This window comes from Strigops habroptila, chromosome 8 (genome assembly GCF_004027225.2).
Source record: "Strigops habroptila isolate Jane chromosome 8, bStrHab1.2.pri, whole genome shotgun sequence".
NCBI classification, from domain to species: domain Eukaryota; kingdom Metazoa; phylum Chordata; class Aves; order Psittaciformes; family Psittacidae; genus Strigops; species Strigops habroptila.
Genome location: NC_044284.2, coordinates 40006347 through 40021117, shown reverse-complemented (window position 1 = coordinate 40021117; position 14771 = coordinate 40006347). Strand labels below are relative to the sequence as shown.

The window sequence follows — 14771 nt, the reverse complement described above, 5'->3', positions numbered from 1 at the left end:
GCCGCGGCTGAGGCGAGCGGCGGGGAGGCCGCGCCGAGCTGGTGTCCTGGGCGACCGCAGCCGTAACTGCTGTAGGGGAGATGTGAAATGATCTGAGCACTGCAGCCTCGGTTGCAGTTGTCAAGGTAAAAGTAACAGTGAGGTGTTTGTCACCACCGTTACCTCAGCGACCTGAACAACAAAAAACCCCCTACAGTTTCTGTATCCCCCGGTTCCAGTCGGACCTAAAAATTTCCCAAAGGAGAAAAAAAAAACCCCAACCTAAACTAAAAAACCCCAACAGTGTCAATCTTTCAGTAAACAGGGAAGTGGAGGTGTCAGCCTTTGTCTCCAGATGTCTATTAAGCAATGGAACCCAAGGCAGGATACAGCCCTTCAGCGTTTAAAAAGTAGATTTCTCTAAAAGTGTGCCAGTTCTAACATCTGTTTTGCCCAACTGAGGAATGATACCTCATTTGCTGAGGTATTTATGGACTTAGATATTTATCTTTTCTGAAGTGAACATCCAACAATTAATTTATCTGTCAAGAGGTGGGGGTTGTTGGGATTTTTTTATTGGTTGTTTTTTTCGGTTTTTTTTTAGAGGTTTGGAGGTAAGAAGAGCTCAGGTGAAGGTAAATTCATAGCAAACCTGAAGCCAAGGATTTACGTTTAAGCCTGCATTCCACAAAGCAGTTTTAACAGACATTGTACTGAAGGGTTTATTACAACCCTCTGGTTCAGTGCTTCAAGATCTGCGGTTGAGAAAGGACCAGGAAAGATCTGCATAACTAACTCTGTGATTGTTTTTCATTTTCATGGGACTTCAGCTTGTCCAGCATTTGAAGCTGGGCCAGTTGATTCTGTCTGGAAAATACGATATGGTCAACTGGAATTTACTTCTGTGGCATGGTTACTTAATTGGTTAAAGGCAGTTGCTTATTCAGGAATTGTTTCCTTGTGATCTTCTTGTTGAGCAGTCGCCGAGACAAGAAAAACCTTTATGTGGTATTTTAGTTTTTCCACTCTTAATTGTGGTCTTATTAAGTGCTCATAGTTTTAGAATTTAAACTGGTATTGCTTTATAATTTTATTTTTGGCTAGAGGAGAAAACACTTTCATTAATACATAAATGCATTGGTAAGTGAGCCTGTAATTTGTTTCTTTCTTTATATTTTTCTAAAACCAGTGTTTATGTTCTTTAGGAGCATTTCCATGCCTGTGGCACTTCCACTTGAGTGGCAGCTTCCATGTGGAAGAGTTGTCTGTTGTATTGTAAAAACAGGTTCCACACAGCTCTCCGTTGCATAAGGCTGCAGTAGCATCTGCATCCTCCCCTGGCTGGAAACAGAAGACAGCCTGACAAAGCCAGGTTGTCATCTTGTGTGCATCTGTACAAAGAGCCCAGTGGCTGGCCTTCTCTTGGAGAAGAATCAGAACAGATCCTGCATCAGGAGGGGGAAAAGAAGCTAGGTTAGAGTTAGTAGGAGTTCTGAAACTAATGAAAGATCCTGGTCTGGTCCGTCTGGCAGAGAAAATACAATGCAGAGGGGTCTTCAGTGCTCTTCAGCTCGGGGAAGGGGTGGGGGTGTAAGCATCTGAGAGGGCCTTGAAAGGCTGTGGCCTTTTTATCTAGCAAGTAGTAGCCTTCTGCTTCTGTCTGAAGGCTTTGATAGCAGCTGATGACAAACAGTCCTTGGATAGTGATGTGGAGGTAAAACAATACCAAATGTTACGTCTGGTAAATTTAATCTTCAGCTTTTCTCCCTCTTTGCCTTTGTATCTTCCGCTGAAGTGCTGTGTGCCTTTCCAGTTACCTGGGAATAATGGCTGTTGATGTTAATTAATAAAAAAGAAATACTACAGCAATTGCTCACATGGAAAATGATTTTATAAAGCATTTGAATACTTTTGACAGCTGTAAATTCTGGTCTGCCCTGTTCTCGTTCAGCCATGCTTCCCTGTTAGGAGTCAGTTTTCAATTTCTTGCTGTGTCCTTGTGCTCCCTATGACTCTTCTGATAAGCATGCTGCCTCATGGCTCGCTTGCGTATTTCTCTTGTGTACTCCAGGGATGCATGACGTCCTTAACTACGGCTCCTGTTGCCCCCTTGCTATGTATCAATGACCTTCAAGAAAAGCTTATTTACCAGCACATTCCCTGGGCTGGCAACCTCAGGCTAGCATTTGGAGCGGAGGGCCAGAGTGACCTGTTAGCTCTCTGGCACAGCGCCTGTCTGTCAGACTCAAACAGGAGACCCCTTGGGAATGAGTACCTTGTCCTAATGAACGGGTTGGAATTGGCTGTGTAGCACAAACACGTTTTGGACAGCTAGTCTGCCAAGTCACTGTGTCCTAGTGCAACAGGGCTGCTTGAAAATGACCAGCATGAGTGACCTGTATCAAAAAACCTAGCACAGCAGCAGTTTATTATTGCAAACAGATTTAAGCCATTTCTTAAGTAAATGGCTTATGAAAATAAGCACCTTATTCCCATTTTGTTTGCATTTCCATTTATTTTACAAGGCATCGTTCACACAATGATAACAAGGTACCAATCCAAACAATTCTGTAACAGTTAAAAAAGTAAACATTTGTTGTGACCATGTACATTGAATTGCACTTTTAATAACAAGCATTACACTTATATTTCCATATTATACTTTATATAATACGTGGATTTGTTGCACAAGTACTGGCAGTATGGAGTTATTCTCAATTAAAAGTCTGATGTCGCTGTGATGCTCTTCCTTCCTAACTCTTTAGGATTTGCAAACTTGGGACACACACAAATGACAAATGCAGCTCCAAATCTAGAAAACTTCATTGTAATGGAGCCAGAGCTTTGAAGCTGCTCTCTGGTTTCAATGTGCTAAAGTGAATCCATCTTGAATGGCAGACACTGAGGGATTTGGACCATGCCTGATTAGACTCTTTTCTGCATTCACATGTCAACTTTTCCCAGTTCAGAGAAGCCAGAAAATCTTCCATGGGAAACCAACAGTTCCCAAAGCTCAAGAGAGCTCCTGGCACAGGTTTTAAAGGTGGTATGGGCAGCAGTGCAAACTCAGAGATTACTGGAAGGGGGGAATTGGGATCTGGAGAAAAATCTGAGAATGTCTGCTCTCATTTGCATTGGTAGTACCATCCATGTATTATATAAAATACAAAAATAAGAGAAACTGGAAGGAAATTAGTACAGCTCAGGATTCTGGTGGTATCAAATAATAAATGAAATATATGACACCAAATCCTTTTGATGTATTTATCCCCTCGTGATTCAGTTTCCTATATATTATTCTATATATAAGATATAGTTTTCCAAAGATACATCTATATTCCTTTACAGGTTAAATAAAAGCAAGTCCCACTGAATAAGAAAATAAGAGGAAGTAATGTCCTAATTCTCTACCCATATCTTTTTGTCTTTTTCAGGTAAAAATAGCATGAAATACATTCAGTAGCAAAGCAGTTGGAATCCAGGAGAAATGGAGAGCCCTGTATTCCTGGAGGATTAACCTATATGTGTTAAGTCATGATCCTGAAAATAAATTATGTAGACTTCTGACTTGGGAAAGGTGGGATCTTGATTAATGCTGAGCATTATTCATCCTGCTGCAAATTCTTTGAATAATTTCCCAAACCCCATCTATGGATCAGCCCTGTTTTAAAGGCTGGTGATGTACACCCCACCTAACTTGAAAGGTCCAAACTTGAGTGCTTCATTGTGTCTCCCCTCAGTATTATTACTCAAAAAGAGGTAATAGGACAGCTTCTAGTAGGATATTAGCATAATAGACAGGAAAATAATATAGTTCAAGCCTTTGTGTTTGCAAGAACAATGTGACATCCGGCGCTGTGTTAACTTACAGCAATGCCTTGGGTGTACACAGCATTACCTGTCTAGTGCAGCCAGCTGTTTGCACAACAGCCCATTCTGCAGGGTTCAGCTGTAAGAGGTGTGCTTGTCACTCAGAACAGTCCCCAGTCTTGAGGGAAACATCTCTGCCCTGATCTTCACATTTATACAGTAACATGTACTAAGGTTTTTTCGCTAGCAGTTGGAAGAAACCCAGCATTGTAAGATCAGAAGGGTGTCTCTTTTCAGTGCCAAAGGTATTTAGGCTTATCAGATCATGCAGAAGTATGCCAATTATCCCTGAGTCTAACAGTAAATCAAACTAAGAGGTATAGTTTTCCCACACATATAAGTAGTTACATGGATTTCACTGCAACTACTTAACAGAAGACAGGGAACAGCCCTACCTTTATCCTGTGGAAAAAGCATGACTTACGTAGCTTCCAAGTTTTGATACTTCAGTGACAGTAAATTCAAATTTTTATGTACTCATACATTGCTATATTCAGTAGGTCAGTGGCATTGTGACTCTAAAGTCAATGGGATACTTCATGCTCTGTCAAGGGGCTGAATTCTTGTTCTTGACTTTTCTATCTCCTCCTCTTGTAAATGGGTGTCTTTATTTTGAGTTGTTTTTAACATCATGGCACAGATAAAAGCATAAAGAAATTTCAAGGGCCAACTAAGAGAAGTCCTTTAAAATGTCCAACAAGGAGAAAAACATTGCTTACTTATGTAAGCAATTTAACTTAGCTGTAGCAAATTATATACTAATTAATGGGCAGGACAAGGATGAGTTTGTCAGTTGGCAGTACTGATTACACAGCTGTCTCCCTTTCCCAAGACTGGTTTTACTAAACTTTAATGCATACGCACCTTGGGGATTTTGCAATTTCTTGGATTACCACCACACATGATATTTTCTATTTTATTGTTTTTAATTTTCTCTGAGTAAATTTAGAATTTTTAAGTGAAATACGCCCTATTACTTTAGAATATTAAGTTTGATTCACAAACATACTACAAAACTAGTTCACAGAGGTACCATGTAACTAAATCAGCCTTGCTTCATTTATCCTGTAAAGTGTTACAGTCAAAGTAAAAACAGTTGCTTTTTAAATTGAAAAAAGTACTCTCCCCTTTCCCCACTGGGCATCTCAGGAACAGATTAGAATCCAACAAGATAAAACAGTTGTACTAAAAAAATTCTTTGGAGTTTTGTCCCTAAACAAAGTAAAGACTTTATTCAGAACTGTGCATTCTCAATAAAATTAAAAAATAAGATTTAGTTCCACACATATATTTATAAAATTCAAATTACTTTTAATATAAGTTTGATGTGGATACATAGTTTAATACTGACTTACTTCGGAAAAAAATATTAATCACTGCAGACTTACAAGCCATGTTAGCTGTTCCAGTGCCACACAAAAATAACAGTTTCAGTGAGACTTTGATGATGTTTCCAGCTGAAAAGCTGAAAAACGAGGCAGCTATCCGTGACTGATCAGCTGGTCTGGCATACGTGTGCATAACTCTGTCACACACTGCTGAAAAGGGCTAATTAAACCCCAGATTTGTTTTTCTCACAGAAAGCTAAGTTTCCCAATAGCATATATAGTCAGCAGGCAAAATTTTAGCTTGCCTGGTTTAATCCTGCAGTCTTGCTCCTTTCCTTGTTTCTGAATATAACTATGCTTATTCATCAAGACAATGCCATAGAGCTATTTTCTTATTGTTTCAGGAGTTTTGACAAAGACACAGTTTCCGTGTAAATATTACACTTCCAACCACCACTGCTACAAACACTACCTTGGAACTATAGATGGAAAGTGAAAGTAGTTTTTTGCCTTTATGTCACTGCCAAGAGTGATAATGCAGCTGTTGCCTAAGGTTTTGAAATCGTCGTGGCTAGCAGGCAGCAAACATATTTTTGTCACAGAAACTCAACTTCCAAAGTCAAAGAGCAGCTACACTGAGAAAGATGATGTTGTGTCAAAGCAAGTTCCATGGGACGTGGTGAGCTTATTTAACACTCCTTTTTTGCTGAACTGGGGAAGTCCCACTCCCACAATCCGCTTGCAGTCATTGGACCCTTTGAGATGATTTAACTCATTAATGTGACAAAAGACTAACCAAGAGGGGAAAAATGCCCCCCACATTTTTTCTTGTTTGGTTGGTTTTAATCGTCTCCAGTATGTCCTTGTCCTGGCATAACAAGGACAAGGGACACGACTGTACAACAGGGAATTGGAGGAGTGAGTTGTTTTGAGCAGAAGTGAGCTGTTAAGTCACCTGCTCAGGGAATCACAGTCTTACCCATTTATTTTTTATTATTACTGCATTTTTCCAATCAAGGTTTTAAATCCTCTTCTAAGTATGATTTAATGTAAATGAAATGAGAAATTCGGACACTTGTCAAACCATCAGTGTCACTCATCAGCACAGTACTCTCAAATGTAACAATCAGATGTTCACCAGGTATTCTTAAATGTCACTTCAAATTTATTATGCAGTTCATTTTGAGTGTCAAGTGGAACTGGTAAATGAATGACTAATGCTAGGTTTAGAGAGTTAAGAGAATGGAAACATTTATGCAAACATCATTAGCAAGAAAGTGACCAGGGAAAAAGACCTTTGTTCATATTTGCAAAAGAAATTCCTTTTGTGTTTTCACCCTTTTCTTCTCACTATATTAATATTTCCAGATAATCACTGTTCTTGCAAGTACATTTTCAAAATTTTTTTTTTTAACCCCTTACCCTTAGAAGAGAGAATTTTGTTGCAGGATTGTGTCAAGATAGTGATTAGATTTTGATCTCTACTTCAAACAGCTGACTGCCTTTCAGAATCACTCCTTTGGCACAGGTAACATTTATACTACCCTGTTTAAAATAATTCACAATTATGCTTGACAACAAAGCACAAGATGGGTATCATTAAATTTTATTGTACAAAACTGACAAGATATGGCATTACTTAGAATTAAAATAAGAAAAAACAGAACTAATGTCCCTGGAACAATTTTGTAAATGGAACAATTAATACACAACCTTTAGTCCAGCAATGATATTTACCTGCAAGACCATCTTTAGACATGACAGATATAATTAAAAAAATACTCCATCAGTTCAAGCATTAGTTTAATTTTCCATGAAATAAGTATTTCTATAAACACTTTATGTTCAGCCAAAACAAATGCTTTTGGATTTTCTTACCTTAAGAGACAAAAAACAACCACACAGGTTTGGGAATCATCAGAGAAGTCTACCCCATGGGAAAGTTTAGGTTTTGTATTCCACTTGAAAATGTTTGTTTTTATAAAAATAAGTAATACTAACGTAGTGTTTCCTAAGTAGCAGACAGATCTTGATGCTGTGGTGTCTTATTCATCAGTGGAGCATAAACATTTTGGGGGGTTTTATTTGATACCTTATTTCTGTGTCAAATTTAGAATTTGAATATAGACCCAGGGAAAGGTTTTCATTACTGTTATTCATAAAACCTACCCTTTATTGCACAGGATATACAAAAGGTCTAAACTATGCAAGGTCTTAACTCTGCTTCAGGGCAAAAACATCAAATAAACATTGAACAATTTTCCCTTTATCCCAGTGGAAAGAATTACTTCTTGCAATATGTAGTATAAACATAAAAATAAAAAGAGAACTAGATAACTTTATGTCAAATTCCAGTTCAGCTGTCAATAGCCTTCAAACAACTTCAAACAGTGCTACAAGGAACTGCACTACTTGCATTTCTGAAGAAAAAAACAATCAGAACTAAGAAATTATCAGGGAAGCTCATAAACAATTGTGCCAAGAGAGCACGAGACTATCTTTGCTATGGCCTAAGCTTTACAAAAAGTGCTTCTCTGCAGGACACAGTCACTGCAATAAACTTCTGAGATGGTCCCAGGGCGTAAGTTATCCTAAGAGACCCGCGCACACACTGGTACTTATTACACTGTGCTTTCTATGAAGAGATTATGCTTCAGTACTTTACATTTTCCATTCTCTCTCTTCCTCCAGAAGAAGAAAAAACCTTCTATGTAAGATAAAAATAATTTTGAGTAATTAGTCGTGTATTAAAGACCTAGTTTTGAAGTATTTATTTAACATCTAGTCATATAAAATAAAGTGTAAAAGTATGAAGGTATCAGAACGTGGCTTTCAGCAAGGCAGTTTGGGAAGTAAGAATTCAACATAAAACAGGAATTATTTTTTCCCCCCTTGAAAAGGGTCACATCAGAATGAATGAAAAACACCGAAGAATTTCACTTCAAGCCTGCACTCCTGCCTTTTGTCCTTTCTCCAAGAGGAGAGACCACTGGAAGAATCCTCCAGGGTTCAGTTGTGTTGTTCTTTGTGCTCGTTTGGGGTCTGGCGGGAACTATGTACTGCCCTCTTTGGGTGGCAGGGACGGCTGAGGCTGCTGCGGTGGCTGTGTGCCTGTGGCCGTTTTGATAGAGTTCAGGGTTTTGCTAAACCAAGAGTTTTTGGCAGCTTGGATTTCATTCATTAGGGCTCCTCTCTGGTGTTCCAGCTCCTACGAAAGTAGAATAGTCAGAACTGATCAAAACCCAAGTAATTAACAACAAAGTATCTTCAAACTCAGTCCCTGCAATCCAGCACTTTCCTTGCAACCTCCCAGGCACTGGGGAGAGAAAGCAGATTGAAATTGCAGGAACAGCAGAAGATATTTAGGTATAAAAATCTCTTTTCAAGACAGAAAATCGTTCTTGAAGTTCACAGATATACTGCAGTATGGGTATATGCTCGCTTTTGGAACAATTTTTTGCATGATTCAGAATTATTTTGTACTGAGCATAACAAGGTTCAGGACACAGCCCTGCTGTACTTGGATTTCACATACCTGAATTTTGCACTTAGCTTCCACAAGCTGCAGTTTGGTCTGTGCAAGTTCCAGCTCCATCTCCCTCAGCTGCTTCTTCAGTGCATCCTTTTCATCATCCATTTCTATGCCCTTATTCTCCGTGCTTACAACAGGCAGCTTCAGTGCCCCCTCCTTACTGAAAATCTCACTGCAGTGTTTGCAGGCCATCACTTTACCCTGAAATACCCAGAAAGCTCATTTTTAATCCATATTTTCAGGAATTGCTGCGCTTCCTGGAAGAGCCATTTTTATGTTAGACTGCCTTTTGGTCAGTAATCTTGAACTGTCTAGTATTGCAGTTTTCATACATGACATGAAAAGAATTTGAGAAGTTAAATGAGCAATTTCCAGGGCATATTAACCAGTATAAAATTTCAAATCTACTTAGCGTGCTCTGTCTAAGCACAGAGACTTTGCTCCCAGATTAGAAATACTCAAACCCTCTTGCTACCAAAGCTTTGTAATATTTTGCAGTATTTATGCCAGCAGAATTCAGAAGAGTAAATCACACTCTAGAAACTTTTCATCTTCCATAAAAGCACTTGACCAAATGAATACAAATTGTGATACTTGAGGAAAGTCAGGTAGCTTTTCCATATTTCCAGAAGCAAGCAAGCCACTGTGCTCTCAACATGGGCCAGTACTGTCCTGTAGGTGCCTGTTCAGCATCTTAGGGGATGACCCTTTCTGCCAGCGACACCCGATACACAACAGTAATGTTCTCGTGCTACTTGGAGAGGTGAACCAGTTACTCATAGCTGAAGATGTAGCACAGCTGGCCTGGCTCACACAAACTGAAACAGGATATTGAGCTATTTCAGCAGATTATAGGAACATCTATCCTAGAATTATTTCTTTTACCAGTAACATGAAAAGGTCACTAAAAAGGCACAAATCGGGTTCAACTTGAGTACCAAAGAAGCAACTAGAAGCTACAGGAGAGGGAAAACAATTCTGCCTCTCCATAGCGACAAAGCAGAGGGATACCTGATCAGGAAGCATTTATCTCTAGTGCAGATGTTCCTAGTAAGGGGCTTTAGAGAAGAGTGAGGAACTGCTAGGGCAATTCTGGGGATGGCTCAAGCTATGCAAATTACTTAAACAACTTTGCTTAAATTACAGAAACCCAAATTGTCCAATTTGGCCAATTCTGACTCCTCCACTGGGCACACAGGAGAAGCAGCATGTTTTCTTTTCTAGAGAACCTTTTATTATTATTATTTAATTAAAACATTCAAGTAAATACTGTCTCTCTATATTTTTTGCCAAAAGTATACATTTCAACAAGAAGAAGAAAAGCCAAGTACTATATGGAGTTCACTTTGAGAGTTCTGTTCTGTCTGATATAAGATAAAGAATTATGAAAGGAAATTAATCCTTTCATTGTTTGCATCTGATGAAAAACACCTGTGGGGCTACCAGTGCAGGAAGGCAGACGCCACTGTTGTTACATTAAACCTCAACTCACATCTTATTCTGTATCCCTGGTATTTAGCAGTACTTGTGTTACATACATCCCATATGTAGAGGCATCATTCTTACCTTCACAACTTCCAGTTCATCTTTACTGGCCGCTTGTTGTTTTTCCAGCCTGGTACTCAGCTGGGAACAAATCTGGAGCAGAAGAAGCAGTCTCTTAGCTAACATTTACTATACTAAAATATAACCTGTGTTTTTTCATTTTTGTTAGAGCCAACATTTCTTAAATTCTGCCTCACTCAGAGGCTGATGATGATAATAAGACTGAAAAAAAATGGCAGTATTCAATACAGAACTTGAACACAGAGACGAACATTTTATAGATGAACTGGTTTATAATGTTTATACTGCATTAAGTCACAGAATAAAGAAGCATTCACCCTGCAGTACTAAAATTAGCTGAAAGACAGGTTATGCCTGATTGCCTAAATTAGGAGACTATTAGGAAAACCACAGAAAGATTTATGACAGATTATAATGCTTGCTCTCTAAAAGCCTGAAAGGTAGTGTAACTTATTTAAAGGATGAGATCTGCTACTCTGAAAATTCGGCTTTCAGATCAGGTTGAAAGAAGAAATAGGAGAAAGCTTCTCTAGAACAGTACCTGTTTATACTCTGCAATAATGGCTGTGGTTTTCTTGATCTCAGATTCTGCCTTCTCCAGCTGCTTCCTGAAGACCTCCTTCAGCTAGGAATTGAAGGAGAGAAGGTACACAGTACATTGAAAGAAGTTCTCAAAATGTCATCAGATGGTTTTCTCAAAGTCTCTCTGTGTTTACAGCAGTTCTACAGCTGCTCCTTACCAAATTCAAGTTCTTCTTACCACTTCCACTTCTTCATACAAGTGTCTGATTTAGTCAGTACACAAATACATATTATAGTCAGTTATAACTGAAAGACTATACTCTGATAGAGTGTATCCCTGCTTAGAGACTTCTCCTGTAGGAAGAATGTCTCTGCATTACATGGTGCTACAGCATGGTCCACAGAACACAAAGCAGGAGCATTACTATTAAGTGGGTTTTACTGATTTTGTTTTTGTTTTCTGCACACTTAGAGCAAGTGTGGGCAGACAGATTGTTTGTTTAGAGATGGAATAGGAAGAAGAATCTCTCAGCATTATCACTCTCATCTCCATAATGGGAGAAAAAAATCTGTTTTGGTCTGTGGCATTGCATTAAAATACAGTTAACTCATTCCTCCACTGTTCAGAACCATCAAATTTTGACAACCCTTCCAGTAGGAAAAAGGCTTCCACTGCCTTGTTATAGCAAATAGAGAACTTGGCAACCTCCAATTAAGGAGACACAAAAAATGATTGATTGATTGTTGTAGCCACTGTTGTCGAACAGCAAAAATAAAAATCAGGGTATCAGTTTTGACATACACTTTTGCATGTGTCAGCATTCAGCACTGTGTTAGATACATAGGATTGAAAAACTAAGACTGAACATTTCACAAAAAATATAAGGCCAGGTCTAGCCCACAAAATTCTCCCAACCCTCAGCTTTGTTTTGCTGTTGGTTCTAGCTTCAGACAGGAACATTCACAGCTTATTTCAGTGAACCAGCAGCTGAATCCAGAACAGCCTCTTATAAGGCAACAACTCCTCCAGCTTCTTGTTTACATCATTAAAAGTGGTCTGATTATGTCTCCTTAGTTGCAATTGCTCACCACCAGTGAAAAGGATTACAATACTGGGCAGAGGATAAGGTTTGGAAAACCAAACATTCTGAGCTCAAGTAGAGAAAACACTGAAAACCATACTTAAAAAAGAAAAAAAAAAATTACCCTGGCACTGTAATTTTTTGTGACTGCATTTTGAAGACAAAATCCTTTCTACAATTAAAACACACTCATGCTTTTCTCCATATCCTTTGCTTGCATTTCCTTGCTAAATGAGAAAAGTTGGAGAATGCCTTACCTGAGCAGTTTCCTCTTCCTGCTTACGTTTCTCCTCCTCAGTCTCCACTAGCTTCTGTTTGGTCAGGAGAAGTTCCTTGTTCAAAACATCTGCTTTGTCTTCAGCCTAGAATTAGAAAGACTGGTGTAAATTCTTTACAGTGAGGGTGGTGAAGCACTGGAATGGGTTGCCCAGGGAGGTTGTGGATGCTCCATCCCTGGCGGTGTTCAAGGCCAGGTTGGACAGAGCCTTGAGCCACGTGGTTTAGGGCAAGGTGTCCCTGCCCATGGCAGGGGGGTTGGAACTAGATGATCTTAAGGTCCTTTCCAACCCTTATGATTCTATGATTCTATGATTCTATGAAATCAAACATTATCTGCACCGATACAAATGTATTGGTATTTACATCTCAGAAATATTGCAGATTCAGGTTCTAACATTGCTTTTTCTTGCCCTCTGATGGCTCACCTAACCTATTTTTTATATGAAATTTCTTTTTCAAATAGCCATTTTCTAAGTTATTTCACTGTGTTTCAACAACTGTGCGAAAGAACCCTTTCGCCACATGCTTACCTAAGCACAGATGGCAAGTAAGCAGAGATACTATGTCCTAATACAAACCTAATATAAACCATGATGTATAGAATATTTTTGTTGGGAACAATATTAATCTAAGTGAGGGCAGCATGATTTAGCTCCTGTGTAACTTCAGATAACTCATTCCATTTTCTATCTGTAAGATACTGTAGAAAACGTTAGTTGCCTGCACTGTACCTTACAAAGCGTCTGGGTGGAGACAAGTATGAAAGAGACCAACAAGACCACCAGATAAAATGGTTTATCAGTGCAAGTATTACCTGGAGAAACTTGACATTGTGTACTAGAGAATATGAATTTTCTCCTTTCTTTGAAGGGCCAAGCTCATGGTCAAAGATACTGGGAATGCTTTGTTTTTGTGAGCACTATCTCCTCTGATCACCACGAGAGAAATGTATTTCTCAATATCTGTATATATTCTGTTGACTTCCCCAGCTAGGAGATACACATTGCATTGCACGAGCCCTCCTGTTCAGTAACTCGGTGCTACAACAGGCAAGGGCTGTGCTCGAATGATACTTAGTTTGCTGAAAATACAAGAGAGAAAACAGCATTGGAAACAACAAATAACAGTGCAGAACCTGTCTCTGAGTTGCAGTTTGGTTTTCTACCACTGGTGGTGGTATTAGGTTATCTATTGGCTACAGTATTAATTATTAATGAGGGTGTTTGTTAGTGGCGACTGTGGGTAGCAGAAGCAGCTGCACTTGGGCCCTGAGTGAAGAGATCAATTGAGGATTCCTGCACTGTTTAGTGTGTATATAGCTGTGTGGGAGAAAGGAAAACAAGCAGTGAAAGAACAGAAAATTGTTAAGATTGGCATCTTAGAACAAAAGAACTTGGGAATTACAAGGTTATTTTTGGTGAAAGACCTGTTTAAGATACACTCTGAGGGAACTACAAATCTTTACTCCTTTTATGTGTTCATTCCAAGTTCTCCAAGCACCTGCAATGATGTACGGTATAACCTGTCCTTGCAGACGAGGAGTGCAGTAGCACAAAGCTTTTCTTTCAGTGCCAGTGAACTGAGGCAGGGTGTGGGAAAACTTCACGGAGCCACTCATCTACAGAAAGACTGCTAAAATGCAGGAGAGCACGAAATGGAACTGGCAAAGGTATGTGCTTGGCAGTCCTAATACTTGAGGGAAAAAAAAAAAGCATGGGCAGCAGCAGATCTAAAGCTGCTTTATGTACAGCTGTTCCCAGGGAAAATAGAGCACCTCAACACATTGCTTTTGGCCTTTACACAAGATTGCCCACTCCATCATGCAAAGTGCATCTCTGCCTGTGTTCAAGACAGCTCAGGTCTTTTGAATCACATGGATCCAAATCAGCACAGCTTAACTATCAAGGATTTGCTTAAACAGAAATACAAATTGCACAACTGTGGTTAGTGATGTTGACAATTCCGAGACTAGATAAGGAAAGCCAAATAATTATGGGAAATCAAATTGAGAGGCCCTTGCAGGAAAAGATTTTACATTATAAAACGTACTAGAGCCCTCACTGGGCAAGGGACTAATCATGGGGTGTGGTGGAGTATGGCCCTCTTGTATTGAGTACCTTAATAATAGCTGTTACAGCATTTAACACTACTACATAAAACACTCCAGAAAGAGGAGGGTTGAATTTATAGTTCTCCGACAGTCATCTCTGAGATAAAGGACTCTGAATGCTGCTGCCCTTCACATTCCAGTCTTCACAGGAAACAAAAGCAGTTATCAAAGAACACCCAGAAGCCCTTCCAGTTTTTGGTGCCATGCCACTTCCTTATCTCTGAATTTTGTTGACTGTACTGAAACTGCTGTGAAAAACAGATCCACATCAGGAGGTAGACATTCTGCATGGAAACTTCCCTTGAAGTTAGTCTTTCAAGGACAGTGTGATAGCTTTTGCAAGTAAATGTTCAGTCTTTGGTATCTGCCTAAAGGTTATGGCTTACATTTTCTAAAACAATCCCCAACAGAGAAGATGAAGTCAGTGTTGGCAAGACACCACTGTAAATGCCTATAGTTGCACACATGCAGAAATCAAGCTTTCTGACTGCAACTGGGAGTGA

At 39.3% G+C, this 14771-nt stretch overlaps 1 protein-coding gene and 1 long non-coding RNA gene across 5 annotated transcripts in view; one reads left to right on the top strand and one right to left on the bottom strand.

Annotated features, from left to right (window-relative positions):
• Positions 1-152: 152 nt before the first annotated feature.
• Positions 153-4549, top strand: LOC115611101. The gene is made up of 2 exons (XR_003992466.1): positions 153-3013; positions 3414-4549. It is a non-coding gene; the product is annotated as an uncharacterized LOC115611101 (long non-coding RNA).
• A 2218-nt stretch (positions 4550-6767) lies between these two features.
• The window catches only part of RABGAP1L (RAB GTPase activating protein 1 like), a 252449-nt gene continuing 244445 nt past the window's right edge, over positions 6768-14771 (bottom strand). For 3 of the 4 annotated variants that reach the window (XM_030493475.1, XM_030493474.1, XM_030493478.1), the window contains 5 exons: positions 12137-12241; positions 10817-10900; positions 10276-10347; positions 8713-8910; positions 7262-8385 (listed from right to left, as the gene is read on the bottom strand). In XM_030493475.1, coding sequence (XP_030349335.1) covers positions 8230-8385; positions 8713-8910; positions 10276-10347; positions 10817-10900; positions 12137-12241 — 615 coding nt within the window. In that variant the 3' untranslated portion in view covers positions 7262-8229. Of the gene's footprint in view, positions 8386-8712; positions 8911-10275; positions 10348-10816; positions 10901-12136; positions 12242-14771 lie in introns of all 4 variants that reach the window. The other variant, XM_030493477.1, reaches the window with a different exon arrangement.